General features: G+C 43.0%; 1 protein-coding gene and 1 long non-coding RNA gene across 3 annotated transcripts in view; one reads left to right on the top strand and one right to left on the bottom strand.

Annotated features, from left to right (window-relative positions):
* cnnm4b (cyclin and CBS domain divalent metal cation transport mediator 4b) overlaps positions 1 to 25,529 on the top strand; it is a 32,057-nt gene that overhangs the window by 3,651 nt on the left and 2,877 nt on the right. The window contains exons 2-8 of one of the 2 annotated variants that reach the window (XM_023958140.2): positions 8,988 to 9,131; positions 9,934 to 10,068; positions 12,279 to 12,448; positions 21,137 to 21,233; positions 23,152 to 23,214; positions 24,232 to 24,288; positions 25,205 to 25,383. In XM_023958140.2, coding sequence (XP_023813908.1) covers positions 8,988 to 9,131; positions 9,934 to 10,068; positions 12,279 to 12,448; positions 21,137 to 21,233; positions 23,152 to 23,214; positions 24,232 to 24,288; positions 25,205 to 25,383 — 845 coding nt within the window. The remainder of the gene's footprint in view (positions 1 to 8,987; positions 9,132 to 9,933; positions 10,069 to 12,278; positions 12,449 to 21,136; positions 21,234 to 23,151; positions 23,215 to 24,231; positions 24,289 to 25,204; positions 25,384 to 25,529) is intronic. The other variant, XM_023958143.2, reaches the window with a different exon arrangement.
* Positions 344 to 7,154, bottom strand: LOC111947864 (uncharacterized). Its single transcript, XR_002873813.2, has 3 exons — positions 6,976 to 7,154; positions 637 to 706; positions 344 to 567 (listed from the first exon to the last, which is right to left on the bottom strand). It is a non-coding gene; the product is annotated as an uncharacterized LOC111947864 (long non-coding RNA).

Here is a 25,529-nt window from a genome sequence, read left to right as displayed (position 1 = left end):
AAGGATGGTATAACAGAATAAAACAAAACACAAAAACAGATCAAAACCAATCATTACCAAATATTAGGAAAAATATACAGTTTTTGTGTCTACTTTGAATATTGTTTATTTAATCTACAGTTTATATTTCATGTAACTTTGCTGCTTTGGTCCTGACCAGGTCTCTCTTGGGAACCAAACTGGCTAAATGGAGGCTAAATGAAAACCATCTGAAAAGGTCGTCCCTCTTCTGTCTCATGCCGTCCTAAAGCTTCTGCTTTCCCACATCGGCTGAGACGGTCGGGTTTCAGCGAGTCGCCTCCAAGCGACCCCCCCCCCCCCCCCCCCCCCCCCCCCCCCCCGCCTCAGCCCTGACCCGACTCCCCGCCTGGATCCAGAGTTCCTCTGGCTGGCTGCTTGGCATCGGTTGCCACGGCGACGGCATCCAGCAGCATCGCTGTCGGTGCTCTGAGGAAATCTGCAGTTAGTTTCGGCGTTGCTGCCTCTGCAGATGTCCCCCCCCCCACATCTGACCTTTCAGTCAGACACTGAGGAGGATCCTCCCAGATGGATAAATAATGAATGATGCTGGAAATAACAAGGATAAGATTAGCTGTGAAAGATTAGCCATTCAGCAGTTTAAAGTTCTGGACCAACCGTGGGCTGGGTGGGAAGGTGGCTGTCTGGAGCGTGGGGCTGGTCTCCCTTGGGGGGCCCTGGCTCATGCCTGGGGTTGGGGTGGGGGGGATGGTTATTTTGGTTTGTAGTGTACAAAGTTACAACGTTTGTAGTTCAAAAAAATACTTTAAAAATTTGCAGAAAAGTTTTCTTCTAGGAAACGCTTTCCAGGAAAGCCGAATGACGATCTTCAACTTTTAATTTTTAGTGGGGGGGGGGGGCGTCAGGTCTAGACGCCTCCTACAGACGGTCCCTGAGAACCACATTCAAAGCGTTCCCAGTGTTTTTAATGAGAATGCTGCTGTTTTTAGCAACAAAACCAAAAACCTGTGTTGCTCTCTAGGAAATCGTTTCTGCAGAGCGGCAGGAGTTCTTTAGAAATTCACCTCCTAGTTGTGGGCGGGACCGAGCAGGGGGCTTGGGGCCCCGCCCAACATACTACCTATGTCACAGATACGATATTTTTCAAACAGCTTTTTTTTTTCTGCTTCTGATTCACAACGATTAAAAAAAAAGAAGACTCAGAAATGCAGTTTTAAGCTGAATTTTCTTTATTTATGTCCTCCATCATCAGAAAAATGCCACAAGAACATGTTAGAAACACCAAAAACAGCATTTTGTCAGGGGGGGTCGTTGGTTTGTAGTGTACAAACCAACGCCTTGTTCCTCAAGGCGTTGCTTGAGGAACATCTCTGTGGAAGATCACCGAAGACGAGTTTCAGGGGGAATTTTATCTCCAAATGCAAATATTTATCAGGAGAAAAGAAATGAATTCAAAGCTTCGGGGAGGAAACAGATTAATCTGATTATACTTCCAGGATAACCTTCTGGTAATCTCTTTAGTTTTGACTATTTGTAGAGTTAAAAGGCAAGCTTTGAGCATCTGCAGATGTGTGAACGCTCTGCTCTACATGGCGCTGGCGTCGGTTGCTGCACGCCTCCTCTCACGTTCTGCAGATCCACGGCTGAAACCTGAAAATCCTCCCTGGTCGTCTGTGGACAAAGCGTGTCGTCATGAGGCACAGCGCCGTTTGTCTGCAGGCTCTTTTCTGTCAGCCATGACTGTTCAGATGTGTTCAGAGCGCTGGGCGCGCTCCACATACCGAGCTTTTGTCTGCCTACCGGCAGCAGCGTGGTTTTGTTCCGACTGCCCTTCATGTTTGGACGACAGTGACGGGTTGGGTTTAGAATGTGTTTGGCATTCCTCCCCCATGAAAACCCTCCGTGGTTTTGCCACCGATGTTTTGTGTCAACAGAGCCAGAGAACGCAGAACCAACAGGCACTTAAAATACAACTTTATTAAGAAGTTTAAATTCATGTCTAAAAGGCTCGACGGTTTGCTTTAAATGTTGTGGAAGTGGCTCACAGATTGAAAAAAGATGCTATTTTCTGAAAAGCTTTGCTGTCGTGACAACGGTCAATCTGTTCTTGGTTCCTGTTTTTCTGATGGTTCCTCTTCTGCTTTTTTTTCTTTTTCTTTTGGAGGATCCAGGATTTTCTACACACAGGCCATCATCAGTGTTGCAACCAAGCTTTATACTCGTCCTTAATAGAAACATGAGCAGGAAAACAAGTGCGGGCCCAAACAGCGCCCTGTGGAACTCCATACGTGATCGTAGTGTGGCGGTGTGAGATTTGATCCCATGATGCCGTGAGGCAAACCGTCATGTGTCCTGAACGTCTGCGCAGATGCTGCAGACACGGGCGAATGAGCGGCCTGTGTTGGACGATGCTCCTCTGGAGTCTGAAAAGATCTATGGACCTCTTAGTGACTGGGGGGGGGGCATTGACTCTGCACAGCAGGAAAAGGTCTCACTCACTTTTCCATAAACCTCTTCCTGTTTCTGGGAATGTCTTCCCTCCTTAAGAGCACAGCTGACAGAATCCCATCCATCCCTTATGGATCTTCAGGACCCTCTCAGTTCAGAATCAGTTTTTAAAGACGTCTTAATCATCATTGTAATTAAAAACCCTAAATTGACTTTAAAAAAAAAATTACCGGTAAGATGTTATTTTGATGAAATCCACAAAAATGTTTGCAATATAATATTTTTTTCATGAGATAGAGATCATATCAGTTATGATCCGTTGGGCTGTTTGGTCCACTTTTGTTCACGATAATGTTAGTTGAAGATGCAGAAATATTGACATGAGCTTTCAGGAAAAAAGCACCTTATTTACCCACCGTCTCAAATTTGATCACCATATTAAAATGTGTGGATTTGGTTGTTTTGCTAATTGTTTATATACCGCAAATTATATCGTTATCGCAATATTAATCACTGATATCGCATATCGCGAGTTTTCTTCATATCGTGCAGCCCTACACTGGATATAACATGTTTTCTGCTCTGTAGTTCATCATCCTTCCACTAGGGGCAGTAGTAAATTTGCAATATTTGTACCTTTGAGATTTCATGGAAGCAGGAAAGGTTCTTCTACTGCCCCTAGTGGAAGGATGATGAACTACAGAGCAGAAAACATGTTATATCCAGTGTAGGGCTGCACGATATGAAGAAAACTCGCGATATGCGATATCAGTGATTAATATTGCGATAACGATATAATTTGCGGTATATAAACAATTAGCAAAACAACCAAAAATATTATTCCCATTCCATTACAACAGCTTAAAAATTATACTACAAATGATCCTTGTTGACGTAGGAGGCGAACATACAACATAATAGGGCGCCATCCGATTAGTTAACAACGTGGGGTCCATCTGATTGGTCAAATGCAGAAAGGGATTCTTTCAATCCATTAAACACTTCAAGCTGCCATAAGATTGTTTGGCCACATCTACGGTAACCATTTATTGCAAATTTGCTGTCTTTTGCGATATGCATATTGCACAGCTTGATATTGCGATAACGATAAATTTGCGGTATATTGTGCAGGCCTAATCCAGTGGAAAGTTTGGATCATGCTACTGAGATTTAGAAATATGTGTATGTAATCTGATACAAATGGTTAGAAAGGGGTAATCTGTCTCGCCTGGATGAATGCCTAAGTAAAAATTAATTTTATTCATAATTCAACTAACTAATAACTCAAACAGGAAAGTTTCAAAAACTGGTTCAAATCTTCTCTGGTAAGAAGCGTCCCGTTTCTCCATTTGACCATCGCTGAAACAGCTTTAGTTTTATCGTCCTCGTTTGTTCCACCTGTTTACCTGTTTTTGATCAGATGGCTTCAAATCAAACCAAAGCACTTTAGAAATCGTTTGAAATTGTTATACTGTAAAAATATGAAGCTAAGCTCAAAGGAGCAGCAAAAACCAACCATCCTTTTTGTACTTGTGAAGTTCTGAGTTTATCTCCACCTCATGGTGTAATTCTATGCATCTGAGTAAAATCTTGCTGATTCAGGTACAAACACCGGCTTTACATCAGGTAGAGAAAGGGAGAAATGGGGATTTATGTCTGTTTTCAGAACTGATTAGTTCCTGACTTTGTTCTTGTAAGAAAAACTTTTGTTGGTTGTGGTTCCTGGCAAATGCTGTTAACTGAAAATCACCTTTTGGTGGTTTTTCACTGAGTTTGTGCCTCATTATAAACCTAATTGGAAAATATTTCTGGTTTTATACCAGATTTTGAAAGACTTTAGTGTTTAAACCATTCCCTTCTAGTTTTCCCTTTGTTTCTGTTTAAATGGACTTTGGTGGAAAACTGAAGCCTTTAAGGTATTTTACTGATGTGTATTGGATTACAGAGAATCCTCTGTGTCTACGACGTGGATAAAAAACTCTCACAATACTTGCCGTGGCGCGGCCACCTCCCCACGCCGCCACTTCAGGCTGGAAAGCCGTCCTGGCGGGAACAGGGTTCCTCAAAGTTTCTAAAGTCTATTTTTGGGATGAAACCCGGCGGAGGTCAAGGCTGGAAATGTGTTGAGTGTGTTTCAGCCCCCCCCCACACACACACACACACAGTTGGTTTCACTTAGCCAGGACACAAATCCAGACATCAAGGACAAGCAGACATCCTTTGGTCCTCACAGAACTGCTGGTCATATGAGCTCTTTGTAAATCCCGTTGATCTGCAGCTTTTATTTTGGAAACAGAGACAGGTGCTGAACCTTTTGTGGTCCCGGCCGTCTCTTTGTGTCTCGTCTGTTTGTCCTGCCTTCCGTCTCAACTCCATATCTGGATTTGAAAGCCTTTTTGGGACATCTTGTTTTAGTTGTATTCCTAATTTGCGGGGCAGATGTTTGCTGTAACCACGAGTGTTTTCAGGTTCAGTAAATGATCCACCGGGGGGCCGCCCCCTCCCACAGGCTCCGGCGCGTCTCTCAACTGTTGTCTTTAATAATTCAGAGAGCTGCCGGGCTGGAGCGCCACGGCGTCCGTCTGGAGTGGAAAAGGTTGGAGCGCGGGGTGAGCATCTCTGCTCTGGGGCGGGTCTTCCTGCACCGCTCAGACGCCGAAGACCAAAGGTCCAACCCGTCAACCATAACCGGCGATCATTAACAGGACGTTTGTAGAGCCAGACGAGGGGGGGGGGGGCACATGTTGGAACCAAATAGCATCAATTATTTCAGCTTCATTCATGAATACTGCTGTCAGTTTGAATATTTCTGGATCTGCTCTGATAGGTGACCAATCATCACCTGTCACTCCAAAAATCTACCAAAAAAGCCTCAGGATTCCCATAGTTATGCATTCCAAAAGCAATTTTCTCCTGGGCTTTTTTTCATGTCATCAAGATTCTTTGGTCACAATCGTGATGTGAGAACAGGAGACGACCTGCAGCATCAAGCAACAAGCGTTGACCGAAGTCTGTTTAGCGTTTTACTTAAAGATTGCCAATGCCGGCGTTGTGCTGGTTCTGCTCTGTGCCGTGGAGATCACGCTGCCAAACCGTGCCATTCCTGCCAAAGCGAATTCCTTAAAGACTCCTGGAAAAACGTTCTCGCTCCCATGAGGTTGTAGAGCTGGGTTTTCCTGTTGCTGGAGATTGCAACAAATCCACAGAGTTTTTGGAACAGATATTTTCTCACACAGACATTCCAGTTGTGTCAAAGCTGTCTCGCACACATTTGGCTCTCATTTTAGATTAGTTTCTGTTCCAGGGGCCTGTCAAATTCAGAACTGGAGACAAAACCCAAAGAACAACCACAGGCTCACTAATTTATAAAGGAGAGTTACTGAGAAAGTAACCAGGTCAGTTCAACAGCTAACCAGTAGAGGGCTTGTTGCACAAACACAATCCTCTTTCACACCCGACTTTAACACTTAAAGCAAACATGTCGGGGCGGCTGTTGTGCAGAAGTAGGGTGGTCAACCTCTGACCTTTATAGATTCTGTTTTGTTAGATTAATTTTAAAGGGAAACCACAGGCTACGTTTTAACAAACCTCACGCATGACAATGGTATGTTCCATTTATATGACGTCCCATGAGATAACCACTTCCCTTAAAGGGCCTTTGTCATGCAATATGAACTTTTTTGAGCTTTTAAGTGTTTTCTAATGTTCCTTCCTCACTAAAAACAACCCTAAAGTGGTATTTTGATTCGTTCACGCATTTCTGAGCATTCCTCTAAAACCCTGCTCTCTGAGCACAAGCTCCTCCCAATCCATGAAAACGAGTGGATTTCCACATTGTGACATCACACAGTAAGGAACAGCCCCTTCCAGGAAGAGTCTGCTACAAGTCCCGCCCCCAGGCTAACGCACACACCCACTTTTTTTCCGTGGAGCTAGCGGTGATAGGCTAAACATTTTCATTTTCTACACAAAATGAACGTCCATCTTTCCGTTCCATCTTTTCCGTTCCGATGTTGTTTTGTTTTGGTGGGGGAAACGCAGACACGCTGCCAAGGCCGAGTCCAGGATGACGTCATGAAATGGGCGGTACCCACAAGGAGCGAAAGGCGGAGCCTCAGAGATGGAGTCGTCTTACTTCCGGGTTGGAAAATGAGCTCAGGGAAAATGACTATTTAAAAAAAAAAAAGCTTTCTGTAAAGTGTTAAAAGTAATATACGATCATGATCACATATGTGGATATAGTTCACTCTGACAGGCTGAGAAAAGCAGGATATACTGTTGGTTTGAGATGCAGCCGCTCCTCTCTACGAAGCTCCACGGACAGCCCAAAAGCCCGCAGAACCCGTACGGGTCAATGTCAACAAAGATCACAGCTCCAAAAACCTGAATATGACCAAACGTTATTGTCCGTCTTTCATTAAAATCCCCTTTTTTTTAGATGCTCTGAACCCCTTCAGTGCTACCATCACCTGATCTCACGGTGAGAAACGGTTCATGTCTGTTCCTGTGCTTCGGTTGGGTCATGCCGGCTGTAGTCTGAATACCAACCTCGACGTTGACGGACTGGACCTGCTTTGACCTTCGCTGCCTTTCACAGTGGATTCTTTCTCCATGATGATCCTCACTCCGTGGTGTTTATTGTTTTACAGCGTACATTAGCCTGCTGTTTCATGTGCTCACACGGCCCTGGGAGCGCAAAGTTCGTGTTTATTCTTTGCTTTACTTGCACACGTGACCTGAGGACGACATAAAGCCTAAAATAAACCTGCTGACATGACTAACTAGCATCACTGGGAGGGAGAACTCAGCTCTTCTCTCTCCGCTGCATGGTTCATTTCTAATCGGCTTCTGTAATGTTTTATTTTGAAACAGGAGGCAGAAAAAAGCAGATGAGTCTCCCAGAACAGGCGGTTGAGACCACAGCATGCTGTATCTCATCCTTCCTGGTTTCTCACTTTGTACTTTCCTCTCCAAGCTTAGGTTCAGACTCTTCTGCTTTGATTCGTGAACAAAGTCCAGCCACCCTTCTGGATCTTTATCTGTAGACCGAAGAAACAAACGCCAAAGAGTGGCGCTAAGTCACAGAGGCGCCAGCAAACTGTTAAACTTTGACTGTGAGCCAGAACTAACAGACGCACTTCCTCAGGCTGTAACTCTGTCAGTATGTGTAACCAGATCACTAAACCAGGATTACTAAGACCACTGTGAACAACCCATCTGACTGTGCTGACTCATGTTTTGTATCTGGACTGGAATAGATCTGATTTGATGAGTCAACATTTTTTTTTCTAAGTAAAGATATTCAGTTTTATCAAGTTATTTTAAACTCAACCATAGCCATGACTTTTCAATTCCTACTTAACCAAACAGTAGATCTGCAGGGTAGGTTAATAACATTGAGATCTTTTCAGTAAGAAGAGCCATTAGGAGCAAGATTTCTGTACAGAAAATGAGAAGGAAATGGATCCATAATCTTTGCTGGGTAGGCCTTGGACCAAGGGGTCTTGTGTGCCTGGGAGGATGACCCCAGAGCCTAGACCCTGCAGTTAAGGACCAGACCAACCCATTCTCCAGCTGGAGAACGATGTGTAGGAAAACCAGCAAACCATTTACAATGCAGGAATACAAGCCAAGATATTAATAATATGATTTGTGATTGACTGAGTAGAAGAGTGGCTATTTAGCTATTGGTTCAAAGGCAGGCCCGACTGGTGATGGCGTGGAGGTGATGTAACAACTCTGCATACCTGGAAGTGAAGTAGATCTTATTAAAAGTCCGCCAAAGCTTCACAAACAACTGCACATGTACACTCTACTGTTGCTGTAACCATGGTTACAGACTGCTGATGGATTCCAGAAGAGCCCAGATTTAGAACTAACTACAATACGCAGACATTTGCATTCCAACTAATGGATCATTCCAATGGTTCCAATGGTTTTAATGTTTCTAGTGGTCCAATGGTTTTAATGGTTCCAATGGTTCTAATGTTTCTAGTGGTCCAATGGTTTTAATGGTTCTAGTGGTCCAATGGTTTTAATGGTTCCAATGGTTCTAATGTTTCTAGTGGTCCAATGGTTTTAATGGTTCTAGTGGTCCAATGGTTTTAATGGTTCTAGTGGTCCAATGGTTTTAATGGTTCCAATGGTTCTAATGTTTCTAGTGGTCCAATGGTTTTAATGGTTCTAGTGGTCCAATATTCCTTATGGTTCTATTGGCTTTTCATGGCTTCAGTTCAGTTTATTCATCAAGGCTGAGGCTGTCTCAAGGTGCAGCACTATTAAATTAAGCAAAAATGCAAATGACCCCAAATGTTGGAATCTCGTTAAGTTCAGATCCCTCAGACGTGGACAAAATGGTTTCTTTATTTTATAACTGGTCTACAGATGTGACCAACGCGTTATTCTGAAGAATTTTAGTGATTCATTAACCCCTTTAGTGCCTATAAGAGCTCTTGTTTGTCTGTCACAGTTCTCCTTGGCTGTATTTGTGCTGTTTTTGTTCGTTTGATTGAAATTTCAGGTCAATATGTTGAAAACTGACGGGTGTCTTTGTCTCTCAGGAAAGTCTCACCTGGCCATTGTCCAGAAGGTGAACAACGAGGGGGAAGGAGATCCGTTCTACGAAGTGCTGGGGTTGGTTACCCTTGAAGACGTCATTGAGGAGATCATTAAATCTGAGATTCTGGATGAATCTGACCTCTACAGTAAGTTTTGGTTGCAGATGGTCTCATGAAGCTTCGAGTCCTGAAACTGTCTTTCTCCTTAAATAGTTTGACTGCATTCTGTTGCTTTTCATTTTTTCTCTCTCTGTAATCTTGTCATTTAGTCAAAGTTTGAACCATTTTCTGAATCCTGTAAATGGTCCCAAATAGCTTTATTACTGTTCGCTTTAGACTTTGAAGACTACAGAAACAAAAGTCCGGATTTCTGAGCAGAAGCGCTTGGTTGAGTGAAGAGGCTCAAACTGGAGTCCGAACCATTTTGGTTCGGTTTGAGACTTTTTACAGACCTTTAGAACATCTGGCATCACTTTTAGACGGGACAATTTAAAGATGTATTACAGAGACGAACTCACTGCCTTAAAAATGTTTTTATGATAGAACCTGATGCTAAAATAATTCCACCCGTTCTAGGTATATGGAACGGTCCAAAGTTTTCAGGATAATCTAAACAATCTCGGTCTGAACAGATTTTAGGCAAATATTTCCACGTTTTTGAAAAATGTTAGGAACCTCTTGACAAAGTTTAGTATCATCAGCTTCAAATGGGATTCAATCTGGATCAATAATGTTATGTAATAAAAGCTTAAATAGATAATAAAAAAATGGGTCCAAGTACGGAACCCTGTGGTTCTCCACAAAGGGGTTTTTTCATGTTAGGAATTTCCCTCCTCCACACAAACTACCCATTTCTGACCTGCAACAGAATGCAGTTTCATCTTGCAGGGTGTTCCAGAGATCCCATCGTCTTTGTGGTTTTGAAGAAACGTTTGTCTTCTCTTTCTAGCCGATAACCGCAGCAGGAAAAAAGTGGCGCCCAATAAAAACAAGAGAGACTTTTCTGCCTTCAAACACGAGAGCGAGTCCAAGGTGAAGATCTCCCCTCAGCTGCTGCTGGCTGCTCATCGCTTCCTGGCTACAGGTGAGGCGGGACGCTGTTTCCCAGGCAGCTGATCAGGAAGGACAGGTGTTGTCTTGCACCTGTCTTCAGACTGAAACCTGGAGTCTGTGGCTACAGGGAGGATCTGTGTCCACGGCATTCATCTGGTTCAGTTGTTAAGTCAGTCTGGTTAGCATGTTTGTTAGCTGATACTGCATGAAGAAGCTCCTCCTCTACTGTTTCAGCCTGTAGAAGCAGGAACCTCCTGACCCGGTTCCAGGTTGTTTTCCGTAAGGAAGCAGCTTTTATATTTAGTTTTTATGATAAGTTGCTAAAGTTAAGTAACTTTACTTTTTGTTTTTTGATGCCACATTGGTGCAACACTTTGGTTAAACACAGGTACTCGTGTAAACGCAGAGAAACGCACAGAAGCCAGGATCTTTTTTAAATTAGTTTGAATGTTTTTCTGCAGGTTGGTGATATAAAAACGTTAACTGTTTTTTAGATGTTGAAGTCCCACCCCCTATCATCTGCTGATCTATTCAATCGTTTCAATTATGAGGATGAAGACTTTCCCCAAAAATCCAAAAACTGTCGTTTACTTGGATAAAGTTTCTGCAGAGCGGCAGGAGTTCATTAGAAATTAAAAAAATAAAAAAATTAATTCACTTCTGAGTTGTAGAGCAACCCCTCCCCCTTCCCCTCCCCGTTGCGGAGCAGGGAGCTTGTGGCCCCGCCCACCGTATTTTCTATGTCACAAATACAATTTTTTTCTAACAACATTTTTCCGTCTGCTCCTGATTCACTGTGATTTGAATAATGATATGTCAGAAATGTAATGTTAAGCTTAACTTTCTTTAGAAATGACCTCCATCCTCAGAAAAATGGCACAGAATGTGTTGGAAACACCATTTTCCAAAGAGTGGGTCTTGAAACGGTTTGTGCTCATGGAAAATAACCGGATAGACTTTCTGCTCTTTTAGAGTTCAGAACCTCAGAGAATCCAGCAGACTTCTGACATTCAGCAGCTCTTTTTGTGAATTACAGTCAGCTACTCAGACACCTAACCCAGGATGATGTCAAAATAGTCTATTTATCTTCTTTTTCATATCATTTTTAATCATAAATGATATTTTAAATGACTTTAACTGCATGTCTGTTGTTTATTTCCAACAGTTTCAGACTTGTTTTTGTACATTTCCATGTTTTCATTTAAAGTAGTTACTTTTTCATTTAACATCAGGTTTTTGGGTTATTTATCAAAGTCAAAGTAAACTTTATTGTCAATATCTATAATGTTTTCACATACATAGAAATTGAAATTCCATTTCTCTCAAGCTCCAGTCTAAACAGGGAATCTAACTTCAAATTACAACAAAAAATAAAGTGACTTTAAAAAGAAGAATGATGTTTCTGTTCTGTAATTCAGTTGAAGTTAGTGGTTTTTTGGAGCCTCAGCAGTTTGAATCTCCGTCTCCTCAGTCGTCTGCGGGCCTTTTTTTTTTCTAGTTTTCTGTTGGTTTTTTGTTTCGGGATGGGTGGGGGAAGCATCATATCACCCTCGCCGTGTAACGGGGGCGGAGCTTCCCTGGGGGCTCACCTGTGTTACCTGCTGTGACGTCAACAGCGCAGCAGTTTCCAACAGCAGAAGGTCTCTGATGGGTGTTGGGAGGGAAAAGGTGTTTTTCTGTTTTTTGGTGGTGGTGGTGGGAGGGGGGGGGGGGGGGGGGGGGCATTGATTGCAACAGTCCGTCTGTTGAATCTAAAGCAGAAGCAGTTACACAGTTTCTGCTTTTGCATCAGGATAAGTCACGTATGAACTCACATCTGTCCTGGGGGGTTCCTGACTGGAGTGGATACCAGTCCTATAGTTTTATTTATTTCTTTATCTGTTTATTTGTTTTTTGGAAAACACTGATCGTTCTTCATCTTGTCCTTTATTTAAATGTTGGATACGCTCATTTTTTTTTCCAATAAAATGAAAATAAAATAAATGCAAATAAGAAAAGGAAAAGATTTCTGCTTGAGCCGCACAGATTTTTCATGATAACGTTTTTATTTAGTGTTGAAGCTGTGAGTTCAGTTTCTTCCTCCAGAGTTTGTGATCACTAAAGTCATCCGTGTTTTTATGAGGAGATGATGAAGAGAGAAAGCGTATTTAATAATCTCATAAAAGTTGGATGTCAGACATTATTTTATTTTGAAGGTACGGCTTTGTAACGAACAGAGATTTGGTTTTTGTCGTCCTGCAGAGGTCAGCGTGTTCCTCCAGAATCAGATCTCTGACAAAGTGCTGCTGCGAATCCTGCGCCACCCCGATGTGGTCCAGGAGATCAAGTTCAACGAAAACGACAAGCGGTCGCTCCATCACTACATCTACCAGAAGGGCAAACCCGTCGACTACTTCATCCTCATCCTGCAGGTAACACCCCAACCCCCCCCCCCCCCCCCCCCCCCGTGTTCTCCCTGCTGGATTCAGATTTGGAGAAATGGGATCTTTAGATTTCCATTTGTCGTCTTAAATCCTCCCAGATGAATAAATGAGAAGGAAACTCTGAGCTGCTGTGCAGAGATGCAGATGAGGATTGGTGTTACAGGTTTAAGAGGAGCAGAGGAGGTTACAGTTAAATGTTTCATGAAGGCCTAAAAAGGCCGAGGAGGAATGCCTCCTTCAGAATGCCGACGTTCTTCTCTGCAGACCTCCTCATGCAAAAGCACAGATCTACAGGGATGCTGGGAATCCAACACTGTTTGGTATTAAAAGATCCTGTCTGCAGTAGTTTAAACACTTTCTGGTGAAGTCAACGCACACATTCCTTCACCCAGCGTAAACAGAAATCATCAGAAGAGCTTTCCTTTCTGCTCTCGTATCCCACACGGTGGGAAAACAATCCCTGTAATCCGGCGCCGTCACAAACAGTCATTATCCCGGTCTGAGACGCTCCTCTCCTCTGTGGGATCTTCTCGCTGGGAGGCCGGGTGCAGCCGAGGACCCCACATGTGGACAGATCCACTGAAACGGAACAGCAGAGGATGAATTCAGAGTCAGCCGGTGGGGTCTTACTTCGTTTTTTAGTGTTCATGGAAGATGAGTCTGTAGACTCCAGGCTGCTCTGAAATCTTCCTCCTGGAAGACCTGCATCCCCCCCACACCACAGGAACGTCCTGGTGAATCCTGTTTGGAGACTACATTTGTTTGACAAGCTCCTCAGCTGCAGAGTTGCACTGTGGGAAATGTAGTTTTTACGGAATCCTCAATTTAAGTCAGTTTTAAAATTTAAACCCAACTACGTTTTTATATCAGTTCCACTAATAAATAATAATAATCTTACTGATAATTTAAGTTTCATTAAAAATATATGGAAATCCCTCAACATTTGATGATCAGGCGATTTAAGGAGTATTTTCTGGTCACACTGGATAAAATCGTTGCGGTATTATTGACGGTACAGACGGTTCACTGACATTATGGTGAAGTATTTGTGATGATCCCCTTCAGAAACCCGATCACATGAGATCAATCCTGATCCCAGGTCATAAGACGTCCTGTTCTTGCTCTGCGGGAACATGTGGGTTCATACACGTGTGATGCCACCCGGTCAAATCACAAGAACTAAAGCCAGCGTCCTGGTTTCCCTCCTTTTTTAGACCCTTTGTGTTTGTGATCATCAGACCAGAGTTCATCATGTTTGAATGGTTCTTCATAACAGTTGTTCTTTCTTAGACAGTCACATTTCTGCGTCATGGTATTTCGTTCCTCTTGAACTTCATTTATGAGACGACAGAAGAAAATCAGCAGGAAATGCAACGGCGTTCATATCATGGTCCAAAACCAGGATTCAATGGTCCAGGTCATCATTGTTAATGGGATTTGGTTCGCAATTTACTCACCTGTTTTTGTGTTTTTGCATCTGGTGTTATGTTCAACATTTTAAAAAAAGCCAGGTTCGTTTTACACTTAGAGCTATTATCATTTATCGATGATGATAAAGTAAAACCTCCAATTTGTCCATGTTGAGCTGTAAGACATTCTCTGCCGTCCCTTTATGTCTAAAATGGGTAAAGCGCCGTTCACTGAGACAGTGATGTAAAGTTGTGTGTCATCAGCATAGCTATAAACGCAGTGCCCCCTGATGACTCCTCCTTGTCGCAACATATATAAATTAAAAAGTAGGGGGCCTGAAATTGATCCTTGAGGAACCCCGCAATTGATTTCATTGACTTTTTAGCAGCATGCGCCCGTATAATCTCTGGAATAGAACCAGTTCAGAACAGAACCAGAGAGCCCCAAATAATAAGAGTCAAATAAAATATTGTGATCTACTGTTTCAAGGTTCCATGATCGCCAGGACTGTTTTTGTTGTTTCCATTTAGCCAATCCAGCACTAGTTGTGTAATATCATATTTATAACTTTTATTTTGGAAGAGCTTCTTTTCATTTATCAGCTTTTATTCTGAAATTCTTAGCTTTTCTAAGCTTCTTAAAGGCTCTTTTAAATATTTTTTATTAAATGTAGCATTTAGCATGTTAGCATTGAGTAGTATTATTGAGTTTTCTTGTTAATTCAGATCATTTTAGCTAAAGATGACGTAATCTACATTCAGCAGTTTTTTGGGCTTTTTCAGCCAAGTCATCATTATATTTCTTCATTCAATTTTTTCTGCAGTTTTTGTTTCTCCCTTTACTTTTAGCTACTTACATGACCGTTTCGCTGCGCATTTTTGCCTTTTTGCCATCAGGCTTTTTCTCTGAGCGTGGCTTTCTGCATTTCCGTGTTTACATTATTATTACTCAGAATTTCTAAATTTAATTTGTACTTTCTTCATGTGTTTATTTATTCATTTGCCACAAAACATTGACAAAAACAAAGCAGTCTTTCATAAAAACTTGTTTTTTTTTGTCAAAATGAAAGAGGAACACAAACAAAAAGAAGAAAACTTCATATTTCTGCGCCTTTTACTACATTAATGAAGCCATAGTTTCATTATCAGCTTCTGTTTGTTAAAATCTCTAGTCAGTTTTATTTTTTTTTTGCGTTGAGCTTATTATAAACACTTGCATTCCTGCTCAGTGACATCAGCGCATCACTCCAGAGGAGCTCTTCCTGTTGTGAACCAGAGCTGAGAAAATGGGATCCTGTGAGGAGAGCAGAGACTCCTTAAAAGGAGGCAGCTTCAGTTTGTGCGCTTGTGACCCGACACCAAAATCTCTTCACAGTCTTGTTTGCTGATTCACCCTCGCAGTGAAAACCGCGGGTTTGAGTTCAGCGTCACGTGTTTGTTTTTGTGACTCACGCTGACACAATGCTGAACACTGGAGGCTGACGCACACAGCCGGGCGAACGCCAGGCCACAGCTTCCCTCAGATGCTCGCGGTGTGGCGGCGGCGGCGGCTTCCTCAATCCGCTCGCAGCTCCGTGCGACTGCCAGGACTCACCTTGACCTTTACGTCTCCCTCGGGACGGCCTCCCAGCGGTTCTCATACGACGGCTCCTTGTTTGCTGCTACGTCTGTCGCTTCTCGTTTCTCCTGAATTCAGCCAACTAGAACCTCATCCCAGTCAAAGTCCCAGTCCGACCGTCTTCCGATCGATTTTCAAAGCGTTCCCAGTAGGTCTGCACAATATACCGCAAATTTACCGTTATCGCAATATCCAGCTCTGCAATATGCATATCGCAAAAGACGGCAAAAATCGCAATAAATCGTAACCTTAAATGTGCTAAAACAATCTTATGGCAGCTTGAAGTATTTAACGAATCAAATAAATGCCTTTTATGCATTTGACCAATCGGATGGACGCCTATTATGTTAGATGTTTGTCACCTATGTCGACGAGGGTCATTTGGAGTATAATTATAACTGTTGCAATGAAATGTGAATGATGTTTTTGTTTATTTTGCTATTTGTTTAGATACCGCAAATGATTTTGTTATCGCAATATTAATCTCTAATATCGCATATGGCGAGTTTTCTTCATATCGTGCAGCCCTAGTTCCCAGTGATCTTCTCATTACGATGATGGCGTTTTTATCAAAAGTCCAAAAACCGGTGTCATTTTTAGGACATAGTTTCTTCAGAGCGGCAAATTCACCTCTGATGTGTGGGCGGCACAACCGAAAGCATTTTCGAACCCAACCCCCCCATTGCCGAGAGCTCTCTATTTACACTCCCACTACCTTACAGCCCCTCACAACCCCAAACCTAACAACCGGTGCAGCAAAAACAGCAGCAACATCAGATCCATCCGTCCGGTTCTGATCCAGATCCCAGCTCAGACCAGGAAAACACAGACGTTCATGGATCTGTGGGTCTGCAGGTGGATGATAAGAAAGGGGCGGAGCTGGAAGACCGTGGCCCCGCCCAGAGTATTTTCTACGTCACAAACACGATCTTTTTCCAACTGCATTTTTTCGTCTGCTCCTGATTCACAACGATTTTTAAGAAATACTAAAAAAATGCAGTTTTAAGCTTAATTTTCTTTATATATATTATCAGAAAATTCTCTACAGACCATCTTGAAAAAACCATTTTCATCAGGGGGGATTTCTAAAGTATCATTGTTTATCCTTCCGTTTCCTTTGGAAAGTTATTCTCCAAAGCTTCTGTGTTTCTCACATACTTGTATCCAGTAATCAGGTTTGTGAATCACGTGGTTTAGTTTGACTCACTGAGAACATTTGACCTATATTTGGCTGAAATGACACATTTGAATTTATAACGTAAGAAAAGACAAAAACCTCTTCACTCTCACAGCTGAAATCCAAACTATTTTCACTCTTTCTGATTCTCCAATACAGCATTATGTACTTGATTTGTACAACTTTTATTTTGAAAAGTAAATTCTATGGCTGCTTGGACGGCTCATCTCATGAATGTGAGTTATTTTGGTCATTCTGATGCCCCGAATGCCTTTGGAAAACGTAATGGAAAAAAAAATCATTAAAATAGAATTAACTTCCCACGATCGCCGCACTGCTCTCCCGCTGCTGTACTTTCCTAGGCTCCTCCCCTTTCCCGCTCTTTCATCTGTCCACCTTTCTGACTTCAGTGTTGCTGCTGGAGTGAAAACCTCCCCAGAGGGGGGGGGGGCAAAAGCTGCAGGGCACCAGCGGCTTCTGCTGGTCCTCGGGAACAGAGTTTTCACTCCTGTTGTTTGAGTCTTAACGACCAAATCTGGACTTTGGCCAAGCCCCGCCCACTCCCCCGCTGAACTCCCAGCTGATAAAGATAACATTGTCCCGTACAGAGGACAGAGTGGTTTATCGTGTGGTCACCAGATAAGGAGCAGAGGTGTACATTAAATTAGCGTGTGTCAGACAGGAAGGTCTCCTGACGTCCAGCTCAGGAGCGGTTCCTCCCACAAGGCCGAGTGTTGCAGGTACGAAGACTTCTTAAGGCTGGTGTGTTCAGGAGCAAACTGCAGGACTGACCTTTAACCCCTCGTGGTTCTGAAAATGACAGAGGGGAAATCTTTGGTTCATAACCAGATTTTTCAGCTGCTCATCGTTTACGATCGGCCCACCGATCAGACCACAATGCATTGCGTCGGAACAATTTTTGCCAAAAACTTATTTAATTGTATTTAATTGTATTTCTTTAATAAACCATCAACGCTTTTATCTTCAGAAGACAGTGGCCAAATGTGAAATGTTGCTGTTCCTGAAATGACCACTGGAGGCAGTGCTTTCCTGTTCACTCGTGTTCAAAAGCTCCAAAACATAAAATGTGTCGTTCGGATTTGGTCAAAAGATGAATTCATTCGTTAACCTTGTTAAGGTGGGCGGAGCAAACTCCAACCGCTGTGGCCGACCCACTTCAGGCCTCAGAGAACCCCTGAGGACAAACGAACCCCTGAGGGAGACGGGAAGTCAAAGTGTGAAGGTCCTGCTTGTTAGCTGGGTTACAGAGACGGAGATCCTGCATAGAGGGGTAAAAACTGCTTTGGAGTTCAGCTCTGTCAGAACCCGGTTCTTGGGTTTTTCTGGTTCTCCGGCTTTCTGCAGGTGAAGGGTCTGAGTGTTAGCGGCCTGAACTTTGAGCACAGATCAGGGAGAACCGGTCTGACTGGACCAACTACAGCTGTATCCTTATTTTCTATTGTTTTCCTTTAGAGCAAATGAACATACAGCTTAGCTTAGCATGAAATATTGACATGTCATTCACATCTGTGTGATGACATGGAAAAGACAAATAGTCTATACAGTAAATAACCTCTTTTTTGAAGAGTAATTATCATTTGCTTTGCAAGGAGAAATGGAGAGAAATACAGGAAGAAATAAAATGAATTTGGTTAATCAGAGAATAAATAAAAGCAAATATTAAAAAAAGTAAGTAAAAAAGTGTAATAAAAAAAGCAGACTGGACCACCTTTGGTGTCCCCCCCCCCCCCCGTCCCCTCCCTCCTCATTGACTCCCTGGAATGAAAACATTCAGACTCCTGCAGAAATGGGAGTCACCTTGAGGCATGTTGGGAGGCGAGCTGAGCTGCAGCGTGCACGTGCTCGTGCACATGCAGTAAATCTGCAGCCGCTTTGGTTCCCCGGAGGAACCGGTGGACGGACGCAGGTTTGACATGAAGGCACGGCGCCGGGAACGTCAGCATTTTCATCCAGACGGCGGAGCTCCGCCCACATCCAGGTCTGCTGCCAGCCTGCAGAGGCCAAAGGCATGACGGCGCACATTTTTACCTGAGCGCACGCAGACAGCCCTCAACCTCCCAGACATCCCAGCAGTCACGGCTCAGTAGCTGCTCTGGACTCGCATTTCTCTCCGTTTATCAGTTAGTTTGGGTTTTTTCACTGTCTGGATGTGTGTGAAGAAAAAAAAAGTCTGAAAACTTAGAAAGACATTCCTGAAACACCACAGAGGAATAATAGATGCAGGTTTAAAGACACATTTAACCAAAAAGGCGGATTTTTAAACATTTAAAACGGTTTTTGCCTTTGGAAATCAGAAAATGTCAAGAAAACTGATGTGGAGGCAAAAAAAAAGAAGACTTTCTTACTTTCTATTTAAGTTTGAAGGGTTTTAATGATTAAGGGAACATTTTTACATCCTAAATAACCCTAAAGCACTACAGCTGACATGTCTCACTGCCATGGAGAAAATCTGTCAGGAATCATCACAAATAGGTGAAAGACTGAAAGATTCGATGTTTTAAAATGATGTTTTTGTGTTTTTATCATGTTCTTCTGGCCTTTTTCTGAAGATGGAGGACATAGATATAAAGAGAATTCAGATCAAATCTGCATTTCTGAGTATTTCTTTAGTCAAATCGCTGAGAAGAAAAAGATCGTATTTATGACGTAGAAAATACTCTGGGCGGGGCTACAGTCTCCATGCTCCGCCCCCTTCTGATGCAGACCAACAGATCCATGAACGTCTTTGTTTTCCTGGTCTGAGCCGGAATCTGGATCAGAACTGGACGGCTAACGTTTGCATGGGGCTGTAAGCTAGCAGGAGAGGATGCATGATGATGGGAAGTGGGGCTGGGGTTTCTCCACGCCCACAGTCCCAACCACAGCTCAGAGGTGAACTCGTGATGAACTCCTGCCGCTCTAAAGACACTATGTCAGAGAAAATGAGACAGGATTTGGGTCTTCCTGTTGCTCGCGTTTGTGTTCTAGGAGCTTCGAAGAATCTGTTTCTGGTTCCATCTCATCGTTCACAGAAAGACTCACTTTTCATCTGCAGCGTTTAGGATTTCATCCCAAAGTTTCCAGGATTTGATTTGGTTTGATTTAGGACAAAATAATGTAAAGAAGTATCTGATTTTTCCAGCAAGCTGCCAGTGAAACCCAATAAAAATACCATCGATCCTTTAAAGAGTCAACGCCATTTGTTTTTTTTTTTGTTTTTTTTTGAGTTTTGGGGGAGAAGTTCTGTTTCCTGTGTGTGAAAAAGCGATCAGAACCGTAGAACTTTCTGTTGGACCTCTGTGTGTTTGTGTCTCCATGTTGGCACGCCGCCTGTGTGGAGGAGAGGCGGCGTGGATTAACTGTGCCGTTGTTGATGCAGTTCACACATTCCTGCAGGCCGAGCGGGGGGGGGGGGGGGGGGGGGGGGGGCAGACACGGGGGGGGGCTCCTTACTGCCCCTCTACCCCGACTTTGCCCTCATATTGGTTTAATGAAGAAGCTCCTGTAGGTTTTTATTCCTTTTTCAAACCCGGTTCCTCACAGAAATGATGCTTCTCTGCAGGGTGTCCGAGTATTTCTGCTTCCTCTGAGGTTGTAGCTCCCTCTAGAGGCCGACACGTGTAAGTTCAGGCATTGTTTTAAAAAAAGACTTGGAATTAAAGATTTTTATTTCTAAAGTTTGAGGACATTTTAGAAGATCAATAAAATATGTCATTAAAATAACCCTAAAGATAATAATCTAGTAATAATATACATTATCTGTTTGAACAAATATGCATTTTACTAATTGAAATAAGTTTCATTTGAATAAATATTTGCTTTGTTTTAAGGTTTTCTTTTAAAACGTATTCTTTGTGTTGAAATAAAAATGTATTTCTCCAGAGTTTAAATAAAGTTCTAAAATGTCTTAAAACGGGTCAAAAAATAATTTGTTTGCTTGAATTTAAGATATTGAAAGGAAAAATTCATTTATATCATCAAGGTGTGGATCTAAAATTTTAATGTAACTATTGTTATGTTCAGAAATTACTAGAGAGAAAGCGTGTCAGATTTTATGTTTATTAAGATATTTAATCTACACGTAACAGGAAAACATCAGAAGATATTTAGGTTTTTTCTAACTATAAATTCATTTTTACATCAAGACTTTGACTAAAAAACTTAAAAACTGAAAATCTGTGAACATTTTTAAATAAAGACAGATGAGGAAAAGACAAAGCTTTATGTGGCAGCCGTGGTGCAGAGGTAGAGCGGTCGACTTGTGATGGGAAGATGACAGGTTCGGTTCCCGCCCATGTGTTGAAGTGTCCTTGAGCAAATATGTGGCATTTACCCTTTTTTCCTTCAAGGTCTCCGTTGAGGTTTCAGAGAAAACCTGTGCTGTGTTCAGGTGTTTGTTGTAGTTTTTGTCACATCTGTAGTGAAAATCTGTGTGTGTGTGTTTGTGTGTGTGTGCACGTGAAATCCATCAGGGTCGGGTGGAGGTGGAGGCCGGAAACGAGAACATGAAGTTTGAGACGGGACCGTTTTCTTATTATGGCGTGATGGCGCTCAGCGCTCCCACACTGGGTGAGTCTAAGCCCCGCCCCCATCCATCCATCCATCCATCCATCCATGTGGCTCCACCCACACTCCACCCATCACCCAGTCAGCTTCCTCCAGCTTCATTCTCACATCTATACGTTTACGTTTCTGCCATCTGGTGGCTTTTAGTTCAACAAAAAAAAAGGATTTTTTTAAACTGTTTCCTTTATTTCACATAGATTTCTTGTTATTTATTAATAATGTTATTGATCTATTTGTTATAACCATCAAATCAAAAAAAAAGTTCCAGAACATTCACTTATTTCTTAAATTAAAGTTTGGTGAGCTTCCTTCATTGTTTCAATGTTTCAGAATTTTAACTTCCTGTTGTTAACATTTCTACAGATTTGTTGCTGTTTTAAACCAAAGAAATCGTATTCAAGTCGTCAGAAAGAAACTTTGAAACCAGAAACATTTCGTTAAAAAAGGAATGAATGAGAACATCTAGAGGTGTAACATCTGAACATGTGGAAGCATCTCTGCAGCCAAACGGCGTCTGATGCCTTTGAGGCGTCACCACACACACATGCACAACCACCCACACACACACACGCACACACACACACGCACACACACACACACGCACAACCACCCACACACGCACACACACACACACACACACGCACACACACACACGCACAACCACCCACACACGCACACACACACACGCACACACACACACGCACAACCACCCACACACGCACACACACACACACGCACACACACACACGCACACACACACACGCACAACCACCCACACACACACACACACACACACCCAACAGGAACATCCACGACGTCTTCCTTTCTTCACCAGTTTGAAGGAAAACTCCATTTTTGTCGGACAGAAAGGTGACGGTGGAATGGAAACGTTGTCTCCCTGTTAAAAACAGAAGAACTTCAAAATAAAATGCTAAGAATTTCCAGTTCCAGACATTGAAGAAAAAAAACCCAAAATAAAAAACAGGATACTGGATAGCAGTTAGTGACTGGATGGCAGTGAGCATCCGGCCGTTTGTGCAGTTACCAGGCAGTTACCTGGAAGTAGCATCACGTGAGCCAATTAAGTTGTACTTTGCTTTTGGACTCGTCTACACAGAGACTGCAGCTTCGCTTTCTCACCGTCACAATGTCATCGTCTCTGAACGGCGTCTTTAGCGAGCTCTAAAGTCATGTGGGTTGTTTCGGCGCGGGGGTTCCACCAGTTTAGATCAGGTTACCACTTTAATTCAGGAAGAATTAGGACCATGCGGTGAACTTCACGGATGTTGGATGATGCGTGTTGAAAAGGGGCTGCAGGTGAGGACAGAACATGTCCGTCTCCTTCTACCAGAACGTGTAGAAGACAAAAACTCTGAACAGACAGACGTCTGCATCGCCGCAGTTACTTTGCAGAGTGTCCGAATGAAATTTGGGATATGGATTCTTATGACAAACTGAAGTATTAATGGATGTTAGTAACTGATGCACCAGTTAGTTAGTGTTTCCTTCTTCAGTTTCACTTTAGGGACTCTGTAAATTAAAATGCTACAAGAAATGTAAAAATCTCAAAATATGAGCCGATTCTTATTCTTTTTATATTTTACAGATGACAAAGATTCAATGAAACAAAGCTGTTGATTTGTAAATAATTCCATAAAAGCGGCATTGCAGTTTTTTTCCTAGATTACTATTTTAATGCTGAGAAAAACCAACCACACGTCTCTGATCGTCGTTCAGGACAAACAGATTTTCTGCGTTTCTCAGGACCTTCGTAAAAACGTTTGGTGACTTTGTGTTTGGCATCATTGATCAAACCGGTGCAGAGGTCAAAGGTTGCGTCCAGTGAAGCGGTTTGAGGCGTGGTCGTCCTTCCTCCTGTCCCCCTTCACCTCCTCCTCCTCCTTTTCTCCTGTCCTCTCAGTGGCTGCTCCTCGCCCTCGCCTCCTCTCCTTTAAGAGGTTTTCTCTGTTCTCTCGGCTGCCAGGTAAACGCCGGCATGTCTGGGTCTCCTAACACGTGGGATGGGCGGGGCTAATGTTGGGTGGGTGGAGCTAAAGATGGAAAATGGCTTAGATTAGGGTTCTGTAGCAGCACTTCTACATTTTCCGCTCATCTGGTTAACTCTTTCACGCCGTCTGCCTTCTTCATGTCATTGTGAGGAAGACGTCTGGAGCTGATGCAGCCAGACGTTCAGGCGTCACGCGACGAACACGCCTGAACCAGGTCACCTGACCCAGTTGACCTGGTTCAGGTGATCTGGTTGAGATGTAACGAGATCCATTTCTGCCGATTCTTGAAAGGATCTTTGGTGACGTCAAATTTGCAGAAACTCAAAGAAATCTAGGAGTTTGTTGCTGATCTACCACAGATGAGAGGGCGTGAGGAGGCGGAGCTCCTGCGTCCCCAGCGGCGTCTCCTGAAACACTCACGCCCTGCAGATGTTCCCTGAAAAACCTCCACCGCAGACGTCCAGTCGGTGACTTCTCCCTGAGACAAAGAATCTGCCGCCGCAGGGCGCCGGCCGCGTTTCATCACATATTTGTTTTTAGTCCGAACTCGTGTCCGGACACTAAAAGGGAATCATGGGAAAGTCTGCGATTCAGCTGCTTGATCATAATCTCAGTTTAACCTCATCTTTAGTTCTAACAGCAGCATTAAGCTTTGGTTTCAGTCCGTTTGTTAATAGTTCACTTTTAATGGCTGCAATTATATCAATTATTCCACACAAATAAATTGAATAAGAATTTAGGGTAGATTTCCTCTTTGTGTTATCTTTGTAATCTTAAAGGGAGAAGAATCAAATTTCCGTTTTCCAAGTGATGCTGTAAAAACATCAAACGTTTCTTTAAATCCTTTGAACTTCCTTTTGACAGAATAGTGGTTCTCTGGACGTAGAAGCTCTAACATCCCTCTAGTGGTTTCTAACTCTCTGCTCGCTGTAGTTTAGCTGGAATGAGCTGTTCACTGATTACCTGACCGCTAACAGTTACCTGCCGTGCAGGTAAAACTATTTCCTATGACTCACTGAGGCCCCCTGCTGGACGACTCACACCAACCGGTAATAATGAAGCATGTGGCGTGTGATTCAGGACACGAGGTTGTGCGTCTGTGTGTGTGACTCATGATTAAAGAAGGTTGCGTGTGTGTGATCCGTTATTACAAAAGGTTGCGTATTTGTGTGTGACTTATTAAACAAGGTTGTGGGTTTGTGTGTGTGTGAGGAACCTGTGTGGGTCTGCCGTTTCACGGTTGATGGAAAAAAAAAAACAAAAGATATTTTTAGGACGAATGACGGAAACAAAGTTTAGAAACTTAGGAAAGTCAAAACTTTAGTAAATTAATGTGAAATACATTAAAATCATTAAAGGATTTGTTTAATTTATGGTTTTATAAATAAAAATGAACTTTTGAAAGACCTTGTTTATGTGTGTGTTTGTTTTGTGTCTTGCTTGTTGATGGTTTCCTTCTCTGTGAGTGTGTGTGTTTGTACTGGTGTGTGCTTGTTGTTTTTTGTATGTGCCTGTGTTATTGTGTGTTTGTTTTTATGTGTTCCTGTGTGTTTGTCAGTTTGTGTGTGCTTGTGTTAAGTTGTGTGTGTGGGAAAAAATTTTTTTTGTATTTTGGTAGGTCTGTGAGTTTTTAAAATAAGTGGTTTTGTCTGTGTGTGTGTTTGTTGTGTGTGTGTTTTCTGTCTGTGTGTGTTTTCTGTCTGTGGGTGTGTGTTGTGCGTGTGTTTGTTGTGTGTGTTTGTTGTGTGTGTGTTTTCCATGTGTGTGTGTTTTCTGTCTGTGGGTGTGTGTTTTGTGTGTGTTTGTTGTGTGTGTGTTTGTTGTGTCCGTAAATGTTGTGTGTGTGTTTTCAGTCTGTGTGTCTGTTTTCCGTCTGTGTTTGTTGTGTTTGTGTTTGTGTGACATCATCTCCTTCCTGACCTCCTCCTGACCTCCTCCTGACCTTTCTCTGGTTCCCCCACGCAGAGTTCCGGTCTCCGTCTCACCTCAGCGGGCTGAACCGGACCTCCTCTCTGAGCGGCGCCGATCGGTCCGAGTGTCTGTCCGTCAGCGGCAGCAACAGTCAGCTGAACAACAGCCTGCCGCTGCAGCAGTACACCCCCGACTTCAACGTCCGGGCGCTCTCAGACCTGCAGTTTGTTAAGGTGTGTAGACCGGACCGGACCGGACCAGACCGGGTCGCCTCTTTGAAGCTCCTGCAGGTCCGTTCAGGTCCTCACAGGTCAGGGTTGGCACGTCTACGCGTCGTCACGCTTCTCAGACTGTAGAAGAACACACACCTGGAAAGAAC

This window comes from Oryzias latipes, chromosome 9 (genome assembly GCF_053564925.1).
Source record: "Oryzias latipes strain Hd-rR chromosome 9, Olatipes_Hd-rR_3.1".
NCBI lineage: Eukaryota > Metazoa > Chordata > Actinopteri > Beloniformes > Adrianichthyidae > Oryzias > Oryzias latipes.
The sequence above is the reverse complement of the archived record's forward strand: the minus strand, read 5'-3'. Positions and strand labels throughout refer to the sequence as shown.